The 13,585-nt window shown below is 54.8% G+C and overlaps 1 protein-coding gene across 1 annotated transcript in view; it reads right to left on the bottom strand.

The window, feature by feature from the left end:
- The window catches only part of MTR (5-methyltetrahydrofolate-homocysteine methyltransferase), a 42,916-nt gene extending 29,975 nt beyond the window's left edge, over nucleotides 1-12,941 (bottom strand). The window contains exons 1-10 of the mRNA XM_004690738.2: nucleotides 12,730-12,941; nucleotides 10,673-10,762; nucleotides 8,292-8,361; nucleotides 6,628-6,720; nucleotides 5,764-5,870; nucleotides 4,623-4,682; nucleotides 4,004-4,098; nucleotides 3,274-3,374; nucleotides 2,202-2,263; nucleotides 1,225-1,292 (exon numbers count right to left, since the gene is read on the bottom strand). Of these exons, the coding sequence (XP_004690795.1) occupies nucleotides 1,225-1,292; nucleotides 2,202-2,263; nucleotides 3,274-3,374; nucleotides 4,004-4,098; nucleotides 4,623-4,682; nucleotides 5,764-5,870; nucleotides 6,628-6,720; nucleotides 8,292-8,361; nucleotides 10,673-10,762; nucleotides 12,730-12,939 (956 nt within the window). The 5' untranslated portion in view covers nucleotides 12,940-12,941. The remainder of the gene's footprint in view (nucleotides 1-1,224; nucleotides 1,293-2,201; nucleotides 2,264-3,273; nucleotides 3,375-4,003; nucleotides 4,099-4,622; nucleotides 4,683-5,763; nucleotides 5,871-6,627; nucleotides 6,721-8,291; nucleotides 8,362-10,672; nucleotides 10,763-12,729) is intronic.
- Nucleotides 12,942-13,585: the final 644 nt, after the last annotated feature.

The following is a 13,585-nucleotide window of genomic DNA, read 5'->3' as shown; positions in this document are numbered from 1 at the left end:
CTCGCCAAAGGGCTACTTAGGTTCCATGTGTTTAGCCTTAGTACTTTCACCAACCTAGAGACACCTGACTACGCCACTAGATTTGTCAAGACCAGTGTGAAAGTGCTTTTCACTAGCCCCCAAGTTAGTACTTGATGCCAAACTAAAATCAGTAAAAAGAGATACACACATATTTTACAAACAACTCTTTAAAAAGGAACCATAAAATGAAAAGGGGATCCAAAGGTAAGCTGTAGTCGACAATGGTAGCTTTCAGATATTAAAAGATTTTTTTAATTACGTGATATTGAGTTAACATTATAAAAAATAACAATTTTAAGTAGTGCTGTATGGGGAACAGATTCTGCATCTGAACACAGACTCAAAAGAGTAAGGTGACGGGCTCAAACAGAACCCCAGTGAACCTAGGGGAGAAGCAAGGAGACAGGGTCCTAGCCTACGTCCGTGCACTGAATCCCAGTCCTCTGGAAAGCCGCGCTAGGTAGGGACGGAAGACCACTTCAGCCGCTGCTGCGGACGCCCTCCCTCATACTCTTGCTCGCTCGGCAGTGCGGACGGTGGCGACGTCAGGAGAGCTGAAGACAGCACTTCGGACCTCAAAGCGCCTTGTCATTCCGCCCCCGAGAGAACCCATGGAGGCAGGTATGTGCCCACGGGAAATGTGGTCGGTCCCCCCTCCAAATACCCATCGGGTGTTCCAGGGAAACATTACGCCATCTGGGCTTTGCTTCACAACAGTCCGGGGGGAAATCAGAACAGACCGAGTATCAGCAAATGCTAAGGCTGCGGAGAGCACGTGCAGCGCAGCACACCACACCGGCGGCTGCGTGAGGTGCCGCCTGCACACTGGGGTTCAGCATAGAGGGCCGTGAGAGCCGCCACGTGGAAGCTAAGCGGCAGAAACTGAGCTCCAGCGCTCCCGAGGCTAGAAATGGAAGCCCAGGCAGGCTGCTCCGTGAAGAGCTCATGCTCAGGCTCGGAGTGGCCGCCCTGCCCCTGTGGCTTCGCGCCGCCCGTCCTGTGTCTGTGTCTGTCTTGACCTCCTCTTTCCACAAGGACAGTGGCCAGGGTGGGTCGGTCCACCCCGCCCCACTTCACCTGAGCGACTGCTTCACCTAAGTCCAAATTCAGTCACATTCAAAGGAGCTCGGAATTAGAGCTTCAGCATGAGCATCGGGGGCACAATTCACCCACAAAGGCCCAGGGTGCAGGCGCGGTTATTACCGGATATGAGCCGGTGTCGTGCCGCAGCAGCCGCCCACGACGTTGACCAAGCCAGCCACAGCAAAGGCCTGCAGTGAGAGAAGAGGTTTCAGACTCACCGTTGGAGACGCTCTACAGCTCTCAGCAGAAAAAAGCTGAGTGACAAATGTTACGTTAAAAGGGAAACTAAACATACGCAACTCCAGACACAAAGTCACGTACCCCAGACATTACGGTTAAAGGCAAAGGCCCGCTTCTGACACTGTGAAAGTCTTTATATTACTTAAAATGTGGAGATGTTTGCCGGCTAATAATAATTGCTTCTCATCCACGCACTGAGTTGAATGAACGTGAACTGAAAATAACGCGTCTCAAAGCAACAGATGAAGTGAGCACCGGTTTTCAATGTAAAGAAAGATGCTCGATGGATCACAGACTCCTCAGTCACAGTGGCCACATCTCAAGGGTCCCAAGGGCCATGCGTGGCAGATGTTACAGATCAGACTGCGTGGGTCTGGCATTCAGCCACAGGCCAGTTACTGAGGGGCAGTACCAGAGAGAAAACCAAGAGACAGAGAAGCCAGCATGCTGACCAGGCCTCCTCTCAGGCACTGGCGTCATGAGACGGAACCACTGACAGACAGCAGGGCAGTGAGCCAGAAGCTAAAATGGACGGAAGAGTCTCAGGACCCGAGAGTCAAAGGTGGTGGGGGCCAGCAGAGGTCTGCTCCCGGCAGCCTCAGGGGGAGCCCGCGTGCATGAGGGCCTCAGGGGCAGTCAGGTTTCGGCGTGTCTGGCTTGTGGCAATTCCCACGCAGCCGCCAGCGCCCACGGGAAGGCTCCCAGTAGCTGCTCCTGCACACCACCTGGACTCCGCACCGCTGAGCTTCTATCTACCATGGGTAAAGGACTCCTAAGGGGCCACTCTGTTTCTGAATGTTACATGTCAGAACTTCATTTGCCCGGGTCTTGGCAACCATGCCCAAGAGGCTCCTGACCTTGAGGTGCGCAGCCATCACGTGCGGGGTCTCGTCGTAGTCGCCGAAGGTGTTGGGGAGACCTGCAGGTGCAGTTCTGCCATTACGCGGCGCCTTGCCACCGGCACGGCACATGTGGCGGGGCAGGCTTTGACTTTTTAAATTAGATTCATAATTAAATGGTGGATACACGCAAGAACACACACATTATTTAACATGAAATTCAGTAAATACGCAGATGCCTCGGCAAAAATTAAAAAAAAAAAAAACACTACAAACCCACTAGTCCCTTCCTGTTTGAAAGCGGCCGTGCTGTGGCTCCCCGTGAAGGAAGCCCCCCGCTAGCCGGATGGTGATGGCACTGGAGCGCTACAAGTTTTCTGAGCAAGCACACACCCAACGGGCAATCAAAAGCAAACAAGCAAAGATCACCAGTTTCCTTTGAGCACGTTTCCCTAAGGCCTGAGCCTGACTGTGTGGTTCCCGTCTCATGACTGCCCGTTATCTTGCTGCTTGTCAGAAATAAAATTTAGTGTGCATTACAACGTACATATTTGGTGAAAGGAGGTTGGAAAATTATTTTTAGCACGAAACAACTAATCAGTGCTCAAAAATATCCACCAGGAAGGCTGGTTAGCCCAGAATAGATCATCAATATTTTACTTGGCAACTCTGAAAACCTCTTACAGTTATCTCAGGAATTGTTGCTTACGCACAGTGTCAGTTTCCCTGACTCATAAAGGGAAGTGGTGACCACACACGCTATCTCTGCATCGCTCTTTCTGGGAGACAGAAGTCTCCCTCTGCTGGTCACAAGCCACCCCTTGCCACGTCCCGGTGGGCAGCCGTTCCCCAAGGGGGAGCTTTGCGATCGTGACTAGTCTTGTCCGATTCTGAAGCTCTCAGATTGAGCCGCAGTGGCTGTTTCCCTTGTGCCCAGCGGGAAACAGAGGCCCAGGGCCATATATTTTCCTTTAGAAGTTCTGTTGAGTGTCCACTATATACTAAAAACTGCAAAAGGAACTCTCTGCCGCCGCTTTAGCCCGCCTGCCCGTGTCCACACAGGCCCCTGCCCCGAGAGCGCCCGGAGTACCTGCGTTGGGGTAGCAGAGGACGCAGGCTGTCGTGCACTTTCCGACTGCTTCGATGAACGGTCTCATCTCAGCAGCCCCCAGAGCGCAGTTTAACCCAATGCTGAAAACGACAGGCAGGTGTCAGAAGCATCCCCTCTTATTCGAGATATCTATGGACATGACAAGTTATGGACATGACAAGTTATGGGGCGTGTCCCGCTCTCGAGGCCGTGTACACCGGCATGCCCGGCAAGGGAAGCCCCTTCAGAAACGGCGCCAGGAAAACCGAGCGGCGCACGAGAAAGCAAGCGTGCAGGCGGCACTCGCCGCACTCCAGTGAGCTCCTGAGGGAGAAAAGACTTATCGCCCCAAGAGCCAGGCCTGCGCCTCCCTCAGAGGCTACGATGCAAATCGATGTGATTCAAAGTCACTCGTTCACAAGGAAGAAAAAGTTCTGGCGCCACAGCATGATCAAGCGGCAGTTTAAGAAGCCCAGGCCGCCCGCTGGACGGCTTCTGCTCCCCAAGAGCACGGTGGGGGTCTTCATGGCTCAGCGCCCTGAGGGGGGGCCACTCAGGACACTTCCCCGAGCACCCCAGCAGGCCTGGACGCGTGAGGACGCCCCGCGGCCGGGCTCTCTGGCGCCCGAGACGAGACCTGCCGCCCGTGGAAGGTGGAGCGGAAACGCAGCCGCCCCGCTCACCGCACACTCACAGAGGAGACCGACCCCGAAGCGGGGGCACCGCTCACCAGAGGGGGGCCGCGTGGGACACGCTGATGACGAACGCTTCTCCCGTCTGTCCGGAGAGCGTCCGCCCACTCCTGTCCACGACGGTCCCTGAGACCTGAGAGGAGAGTCAGGGTGAGAGGAGTCGCGCAACGAGACGCGGCTGCCGCTCTGTCCCCGTCCCCAACAGCAGCGCGGCTGTGGAGCTCCGGCCGGCGGCACAGCTCTGAGGCGCCGCGGCTGGGTGGCAGGGAGAGGACGTCACTGGGGCGAGAGAAAAGACCGCAGTGGCCACCAGCCGCGGAGGAGACACGGCGCCGCAGGCCCAAATGCCAGGCTGGCGACCTCCGCCTCAGCGAGTGGCCTGCGTGCTCCCGGGCTGCCCCGGCTCCCACAGTTGTGTGCCAGGCCCCCGCCCAGGGCCGCAACGGGCAGCTGCTGAGACTCCGGCTTCCGGGGTCAATTCATGTGGGTCTAGGGAACAGCCCATATCTGTGCTCACGGCTACACTCCGCTTCCTCACAGGACGGGGGAGACTGCGTGGGGGAGACAGGGAGTGGGGCTGAACAGCGCCAGCCAAGCTGTGGCCCCTACGAGCAAGAAACTCCAGCCCTGCCCGACGGCGCACACGCTGACACTTACGAAGAGAGGCCGGGGCGCATACTCCTCGTCAAAGAGGTCCTGGAGCGCGAACAAAGCTGCCTGTGGGAGAAAGGGGCCTCTTCAGTCTGAGACTGTCCCCAGGCGGGAGGCTGTCAGGGCGCGCCCGTCACCAGCCCCCCAGACAGGGCACACACTGCCCTCCGGGAGAAGACCGCTCTTCCCACACAGCCCGGCACCCCAGTGTCCGGCCCGGCACCCCAGTGTCACACTGCCCAAACCTATGAGAAACTGCGCACCTGGAAGTTCACCTCGCCACCCTCCTCCTGGTCCAAGTGAAGCCGCTCAGTGGAGGCCACGGCCTCCACCCCCCACCCATGGCCTCCGGACAGCAGGGCGAGCGTCCCCAGCCTTGAGGCACGCTGCCCTGCCACCCACCCGCCCACGGGAAGGTCGCGCTCCAGTACGCAGCTGCACTTTGTCCTATTTCTTGATTCTAAAAGGTATCTATTTCCCTTCACGACTTTCCGAAGTCAGAGCACGACCTGTGACTACTGAGCACCCTGCTGCGGGCAGGGTCCCCCCAGCGCTGCTCACCGCCCATGTCAGAGCGCTTTTGTAAAGAGCAAGATGAATCGATCCTAATGACTCGTGAAAAATGAACATGTCAGTGCAGCCAGGAAAGTTCTGGGGAATGGGGCAGAGTCCAGAAGAAGCCGCCGGCTCTTCCTCAGCTCTAGGTGATGGCAAAGCAGGAAGGCAGCGGGGCAGCAGCCGGCCCTGGCACAGGCCAGACAGACAGACGCAGCAGGACCACCTGTCCCCACTGCCCCACCGGCTCACAGGATGTAGCTGCGCAGGGAGCCGAGCCGGGTGCCCAGACACAGGGCACCACGCACTGGCCACTCTTTGCCAGGGCCTTGTGGGTTCTGCACCCGGATGTGGGTCACAACCGGAGCACTTACTCAGGTACAGTAGACAGGTATATGACAACGAGCCCTGGTATAGCCTGAGAGAAGTAACTAGTTCAAAGAGACTCTTGTGGACTTGTTCTCACTGTACTGGCCTCACTAAAGACATTTCGGAACAAAGCAGGCAGAAGAATTCTCTTCACCGTCAAAGGTGGCCACTGGCTTCCCAGACTTGCCAGCAGTGCCCGCCCGGAGCCCCCACCCTGACTCACCTTGGCGTTGGCCGTATCAAAGACGGTCTCCACAAGGACGACATCAACCCCGCCGTCCAGGAGGCCTCTGGCCTGCTCTTTGTAGGCCTCGACAAGCGTGTCGAACGCTGCAAGCAGAAAGCACCCCAGGACATGAGTCACGGAGCCGTCTGAGCAGGTCTGGGCCCGCTGCGGGCCGCAACACGCAACTTAGAATAGCGGTGGGAGCCAGGACGGCGCCTCGCTCTCCTGCCTCTCCTGCCACGGAGGACAGCAAAGGCGCGCGGCCCTGGAGCCCTGCTCCACGCCCACCATCTTGCAGCACGTCATCCCGTGAAGCACAGTGTGAGGGCGTCTACGCAGCTCTCACGCCAATGTGGGTGCCCCAGGGACACGCGCTCGCCACCCCAGAAGCCGCAGCCTCTGCCCCTCCCTGCGACACGAGTTATTCCGGCGAGGGATGCTGCCTGTGCCAACTTCAGTCTCAAATGCAGGGTTCCCCACACCGAGGTTCAAGTTTTGTGGGGAGCCTTGAAGGGGCAAAACAGGAGATGAAGACGCCCCAGGACGCAGCAGCGCCCGCCGTCCTGCAGACGCAGCCCAGTGCCAAGACGACAGGAAACACGAGCACGTCCACTGTGCCCGACCGTTATGCCTGACACCAACACAGGCTGGACGGCGGCCGCGCTTCCCAGGAAGGGGCGGCGGCTCCTCCACCCGCCCAGAGGGCCCGTTTCCCCACGCTGCGACAACCCCAGCATCGACGTATCCTGGGCGGCGGTCAGCCGGACAGCCCGAGCAGCTCCGGTCACCGACACGATCCGCAGACATCCAGGCTGCAGGGCGCTCAGCCGAGCTCGGCTGCCAGGTGTGACGGACACTCACTGATGTTCCTGAAATCCGGCCTTTCCACGGACGGGGACACGGACAGCGTCTTGTTAGTTGGACCCAGAGCTCCGGCCACAAACCTCCTAATTCCTTCGGGTAAAGAAAAACGAGGATTAAATCTCCACATCACTTCCTTTTTTGAACATGTCTACTGGCCCTAACTGGGAAATCCAAAAATCGCAGACACACGTTCTTGCCCTTATTTCCCATAACTTGAAAGTCTTACCCTCTTGGAACAAACAAGGGGCTTTTAATCATCTTCACCCCACGTCAGGGGAGAGTCACAGAGTTCACTGCCACTGCACGTCTGACAGGGGGCTGCCCTCTGCCACCACGAGGGATGCGCACGTGTTATCACTACCAAGCCCATTAAAAAACAAACTCTGCGTGGCCACATAACTGGCCTCAAGTTGCTTCCCTTTGTCCAGCAACCCAGCTGTGTTTGGACAAATTACCTCTCTCCCTATTTTAAAAAATGCTCAAGGTCCTAAACTTAACAGATCTCTGCAGAGGTACCTCGCGGTAGCGCTCAACCCAAGTGCTCCCCACACAGTCTCACAGACTCAGGGGGCAAACACTGAAGCTAAAGTGTGAAGCAGAGCAAACCTTACTGTACTAACTCCTTTAATAATTCTTCAATAATCTACCCTCTAGGCTAGAATCTAGGCGCTCGGAGCTGTGTGTGTCTGCACACACGAGAGCACTGCCCTTGTGAGGCTCACCGCTCGCCAACCTGGGTCAGACCGGACGTTTTACCTGGAGAACACTGCCGACTCGTGGGTAACCCAGATCCCAAACAGTATTTATCATCCTCGGAGCTGAGTCATAATGAGTGAAAGAAGAATGTCCTCATCTCCACTACCTTAGCTGGTGTGACAGCCTCTGGCCTGCAGTTCTGTCTACACACTGCTGCGGCCTTGAACTTTATCTCGCAGAAAGAGTTCCTGCAAACTCTTCCGTCCCACTAGTATGCTGGCTTCTGTCTTCCTGACAATTGTTTTACCTCTTTCCTCTGGCAATACTTTCACATTTCCAGACCTTGAGGGCACCATATAATTCTTCTATTCCTTTCCCTCTCTTAAAGCCGACCAGCTGGTACTCACGTGTTCTCACTGGCAGCTAGCCAGGAGCTTAGTTATTTCAGGGAGCCACTTTCCAAGTCCCAGCCAGACAGAGCCTAAGGCCACATTTGTGTCCTACCCAGAGCGTCAAGGACACAGGAGGTGTGAAGTAGCAAATTCTCAAAAGACAGTATCCCTTTACCTAAGTAAGACAATTGCAGGGATGGGAGTAGCTCTAAAGGCATGATACCTGAATAGCCAAAACAGTCGGCCACTACCTAATAACCTGACAAGGTGCTTCCAAAGGGAGAGAAATCTAAGTCTACCGGGGAGCAATAAGTCTGGCTACAAAAGTAGACCAGAACCCGAGCAGAGTGAATGCCGTGCAAGCCCTAAGCCCAGGGCCCAGGCAGAGGGGCAGTTCAGGAGAGGCTGGTGCCCGGTTATAAAACTCTGAAGTAACCTGTAAGTAAGCACAATACGGCACCTGCAATGTTTCAGTCAGTCGATCTCCACGACAGGAATGAACGCAAGCACACCTGCGGCATCCCCGAGTGTCACGGGGACATGCAGGTCAAAGAAGGACAAAGGCGCCCTCACCTGTCTGGCGCGTTACCTCCTCGGCTGCTTTTCTGGCCACTTCTGCAGCGCTCTTGTTCATCCTGTAGACCTGCACGCAACCGCAGTCGTTAGCTTGCCCATACGCAAATAGGGACCCTGGTCTCCTGAACACCGCACCATTCAGCGAGGACTGCAGAGGTCTCCGACACCTTCGCCAAGAAGGCCCGGTAGGCTCAGCCCCAGGCCGCCAGAGGCCCAGCTTTGGAAACTTCTGCTAGATTCTCCCCAAGGAGCACTACTGGACATGTGGTCATCACAGAATCAGACAGTTAGATCTTCTGAGAATCAGAGAATAGCACAGGTGTGGAGAGCAGGCCCAGAGAAGCCCTGCAGGCCGGCCACAGAGCTCCTCGGCAGCCTCTCTGGCCCTGCTTCCCTCGCCAAACAATGGCTGGGGTACTGGTTCTGAACTATTATAGACCATTAACCTCTTGAGGCTTCGGTAAAGGACCATGACCTTTCTCGCTAGGAAATGAAAACATAAGCCTGCCCAAACACACGTTGCTGCTTGAAGTTTAAAGCCGCTTACAGACCTGAGCCTTTCACAGCATGGGGTTTGGCGGTCATGTTTACAAGTGTCAAGATCCCTTTGAACTCTAAGTTCCTAGGTGCTCGGATCCTTATCTCCAGTCATGAAGAAACCAGAATATGCTAAAACAGTTGCTGGCAAACTACAGCTCCCAGGGCAGCTCTAGCTTCTTCTGTAAATAGACTTTCACTGAGGCACAGTCAGGCTCGCTCCGTCACACGTCACTGTCTACTGTGCTTTCCACCGCCGTGACGAGCTGAAACTTGTGACAGACAGGCGCCTATGAAGTCTGAAGTACTTACTCTTGGGTACTTTACAGAACAAGTTTGCCAACTCCTGCCCTAAAGTAATAGCACGGTAGCTAAACGCAATACCATTTCATGTGTCCTCGATAACCCAACAGGCACGTGCTCTCACCGTGTCCTAAGCTTAATAGGCTCTTGGCAAAGACGCCTCACAGCAGTGTTCAACTTGAAACGCTCCCCACACCGTCTCACATACTCTCCTGGGGAAAACACTGAAATTAAAACTGAAGTGTGAAGCAGAGCAAATCTCACTTTCATAACTCCTTTAATAATCTACCCCCTAGGCTGAATCCTGGCGCTTCTACAAGCGCCTCCGGAGTCGTGCATGTCTGCACGGACCACGGGAGCACGGCCCTTGTGAGGCTCACCACTCGCCAACCTGTCAGGCCTGACAATACCTGGAGAACACTGCCGACTAGTGGGTAACCTAGACTTGAGAGAGTAAGTCCTGGGCCATCGGGACTGCTGCGTGGAGACAGAGACAGAGATCTAGAAAACCCCACACAGAAACGGGAACCTTAGCCTCTACATGGATCATTAACATTTAAAAGCTGTGATGTGGAAGCACAGTTAACTGGAGAGAAAGCAAATCCTCCCCACACCCTGTGAAGGGGCTACTACTGGAAAATCATAAGAAGAAAAGTGCTGGCAAGAATGAGAAAAACTAGAGTCTGCTGTGACCATGGAAAATGGTGCAGGCACTTTGGAAACAGTGCGGTGGGTCTCAAGAAAGACAGGATCACCATTGATCCAGCATTCCGCTTCTGCGTACACACTCACACAGTCTGTACCCGTGTTCATACCAAGGTCATTCACTAGCAAAAGGTAGAAATAGTCAAAATTCCACGAACAAAGTGTGTGTGTGCCTGGAAAATGGGACACACATGCACACACACAGGGCTTCGACCTGAAAAAGGAAGGAAATTCGGGCACAGGCTACAACGCAAATGAACGTGAGGCTACGCGCTCAGTGGAGAACCACTCACAGAGAGCTCGCACCACGCGGCCCACTTACGCACGGCGCCTGGGGTGGGCAGATGCACGCAGCTGACAGAGGCACGGGAAGGGCCAGCGCTAGCGTTTCATGGACACAGAGTTTCAGTTTTGCAAGATGAAAATTCTATGAATAGATGATGATAATGGTTGCACAACAGAGTGCCTGTCCTTAATGCCACTGGATGGGACAACGAAGGTCGCAACTTTTATGTTACATGAATTTTGCAACAATTAAAATCAAAGGAAATCAAACCTGCTGCCCCATACTTAGAAAGGCCTCACAAAGCTGCGCAGAGCAATCACTGCTCTTTCTGACAGCCACAGCATCCTCGTCCAACTTGGGGGGTTATTCCCTGCCCCCAAGAGCAGGCAGATGGAAAATGAATGATTGCAGGAGAAATTCAAACCCTTTTCCCTGACTGACCACACACAGATGGTCAGGCGAGGCCGACCCTGCAGCTTTGACCTCTCCCAATCCCAACACGGCAGGTGCACACGGGGCTCTCGGCAGCAGGAAACCAAGCTCTTACCAGGTGCTCCAGGCCGTAGTCAGCTTGGGCAATGCCAGTGCTGCTGAACGTGTTTGTTTCAATGATGTCGGCCCCGGCCAGCAAGTAGTCCTGCAGCGACAGAGCACGCCAGCATGAGGCCGGATCCTGGCCCCGCGGCCGTACTTCCACCCCATCACCAAATACCTCCTGGCGCTACCTAGAGATGCAGAAAGGTGCGAGGATTTCACAGCAGGTGTTGTGTGTACATAAACAGCAAAGAAAGTGAGCTCAGACAAGCTGCACACTGACTGCAAATGGAGTCAGGTCCTCTGAGCTGAGTGCGGCTCCTGGGTGGGAGTCTCAGGGCCAACTACTCAGGCTGGCTGTTGCGTGTGGAGCAGGACAGCCCCCAGCAGACCCCCAGGAACTGCTCAGTCCCTCAGACCTCAGTCCTGGCCAGTGCTCCGGCCACATTTCCTGTCCCTACAGAACAGCTCCACGTCCTCACTAGAACCTTGAGACCGTGGTGCATCCTGTTCTTGTTGAAACGTTTCTTCCTCATAAAATAGACACCATCCTAATTTCATTCAATGAACATTCTGGAATCTCTCAACTCCCTTGATTTTCTAACAGTAAACCTAAGCCCTCCATGGCAGATGGGACAACTTACAGAGTGTAATATTGTACATTTAAAGTAAGTCAAAAGCTGCCTAACTATCCCATCAACAGGGAAATAACTGCCTAAGGTAGATGCTCAGTTCAGCACGTGCTGTTTGATCGCCAGAAAAAACCTGTGGTTTACCCACATATATGACTTGGAGATACCTCGTGCAAAGTATGACAGCGTACGTTTAAGACAGACGCAAACACTCCTAAGAGTGTCTCACACATCTTTAAGGCCCATAGAATGGCTCAACCGCACCAGTGTGAAAGCCGGACCTTTGTGTTCTCAGGTGAAACCGGTACTAGGCTCCATACGAGCATTCTGCTTTTCACTTTCAGTACAGTACTTAATAAAACTGCCTGAGTTATTCACTGTTTTATGGTAAAATAGGCTATGTGAGGTGATTTCACCCAAATGCAGTCTAGTGAGTTATTCTGAGCGTGTCTAGTAGGCTACGGTACGGTTGCTGCGTAGGTGAGGTCTGTTAAATGCACTTTCAACTTAGAATATTCCCGGTTACCCTGGTTTACTGGGGCAAACCCCGCGGATGCAAGTCAAGCAGGGTCTAGATGGTGGGAGGGTGGGTGCACGGCCCACAGGTGGAGGGTGGATGTAAAAGCACACACACATAAAGGCACACACACATAAAGGCGTAACAAAATGAGCTGGAAAGACACGCAGACTAATAACTGGATATTCCTGCATAAAAACAGAAATTTGGCATAAAGAACAAAAGGGAATGTATCCTTCCCTATGGGTTTGGTTTTAAAGGAACAGCTTACCGGGCCTTCCTGGCGGCGCAGGGCGTGAGGCTCAGTGCTACCACACGAGCATCGCTGCGTCTGATTTCGACCCCCGGCCAGGGAGGGGCCCCAGGGCGCAGCAGCCCCCTCCTCTCTCCCTGCTGCTCCCTCGGCAGTGGGCTTCAGTCCATCTTCCTGCTCTGCTCCCACTCTGTCTCTGGGGAGTCCTCTCCCCCCGTGCCTCTGTACCCCAGCTCTGTGTGTATCAACAAGTCTTCAAACACCAGGGAGGGCCACGGCCGCTCACCCGCGCCTCAGCCCGTCATCACGCGCAGCTGGCAACGTGTGTATCGACAGCGGGTCTGGAGCGGACGCCTGCGGGCCTCGCAGCCACGAAAGCACACCGTCAGGCACCGACACACTAAAATTAAGATTTCTGTGTCTGGATGATGGTGGATTGGAAATCAGTGCTTTGTGCGGGAATCTGTGGTCTCCACTGGAGGTTAAATGCTCCCAGGCAGCAAACTACCTTCCTCTCTCCTTCTCTAACGCTCAGCGCAAAGCCTGGTGCTTCGCTGCTGTGCAGCCAATGCCCGACAGCCCCTCTCCTTCTCTGGACCCTCCAGCGCAGAGGAGCGTGATGGTGCAGCATACAGGGCAAAAGCCTAAGACCTGCGGGTGCGTCTTACCTTATGGATTTGGTAGATCACATCAGGCCGCGTTATACTTAAAATGTCGTTGTTGCCTTTCAGTGGCCTGGCGTGGTCTTTGAATTCCTCACCCCGGAAGTCTTCCTCACGCAGCCTGAGTCTCTGGACCATGGTGCCCATCCCTCCATCCAGCACCATGATCCTCTCCCGCAGAATGGCTGCGATCTCATCCTGCCGGGTCTTCTCCATGCCTGCTTCTAAAAAGAGAAAATGTGTCCTCCCTGGCGACACAGGGGTAAAGCACAGCACCAGAAAGCTATCACCCGCCACGGAGGCATGACCCCTGGCCAGGGAGGGACCCCAGGGCGGAGCAGACCCCTCCTGTCTCCCCGCCGCCCCCTCAGCAGTGGGCTTCAGTCCATGCACCTGTTCCACTCCCTACTCTGCCCTGGGGCGTCCTCTCACCCCGGCACCTCTGGCCTGTACCCCAGTTCTCGTGTGCGTGAACAAATAAATCTTTTTTAAAAGGCGACAATATGATTTGAAAACATGATGGGAAAAAGTGTGGAAAGGGGATTTCCAGTCATTTCTCATAACCCACAATCAAGAGTAAACGGGGCTCAAGAAATAGGGACTCCTAGCTCCAGGGCACGGGGAAATGTTGTCCAACGGGTTTTCCTCAGCTTCTTACCACAATAAGAGACTGGACACAACACAAGATCCCTGGCCAAGCCCCACCCAGGTTAAACCAGGTGTGGTGCGCGCTCAGTGTGAGATCAAGACAAGGGGCGATATCAGAATCCAAATGGGTGGTGTCTGAATGCTGGACGTGCCTGCCGCCTGTCCAGGCATCACTGTAGAGCAGAGAACAGGGCTGACCTGGAGACCACCCCAC

This window comes from Condylura cristata, unplaced genomic scaffold, assembly GCF_000260355.1.
Source record: "Condylura cristata isolate star-nosed mole 26May11 unplaced genomic scaffold, ConCri1.0 scaffold00029, whole genome shotgun sequence".
NCBI lineage: Eukaryota > Metazoa > Chordata > Mammalia > Eulipotyphla > Talpidae > Condylura > Condylura cristata.
Note: the sequence above shows the minus strand (reverse complement) of the source record. Positions and strands in the feature narration are given on the sequence as shown.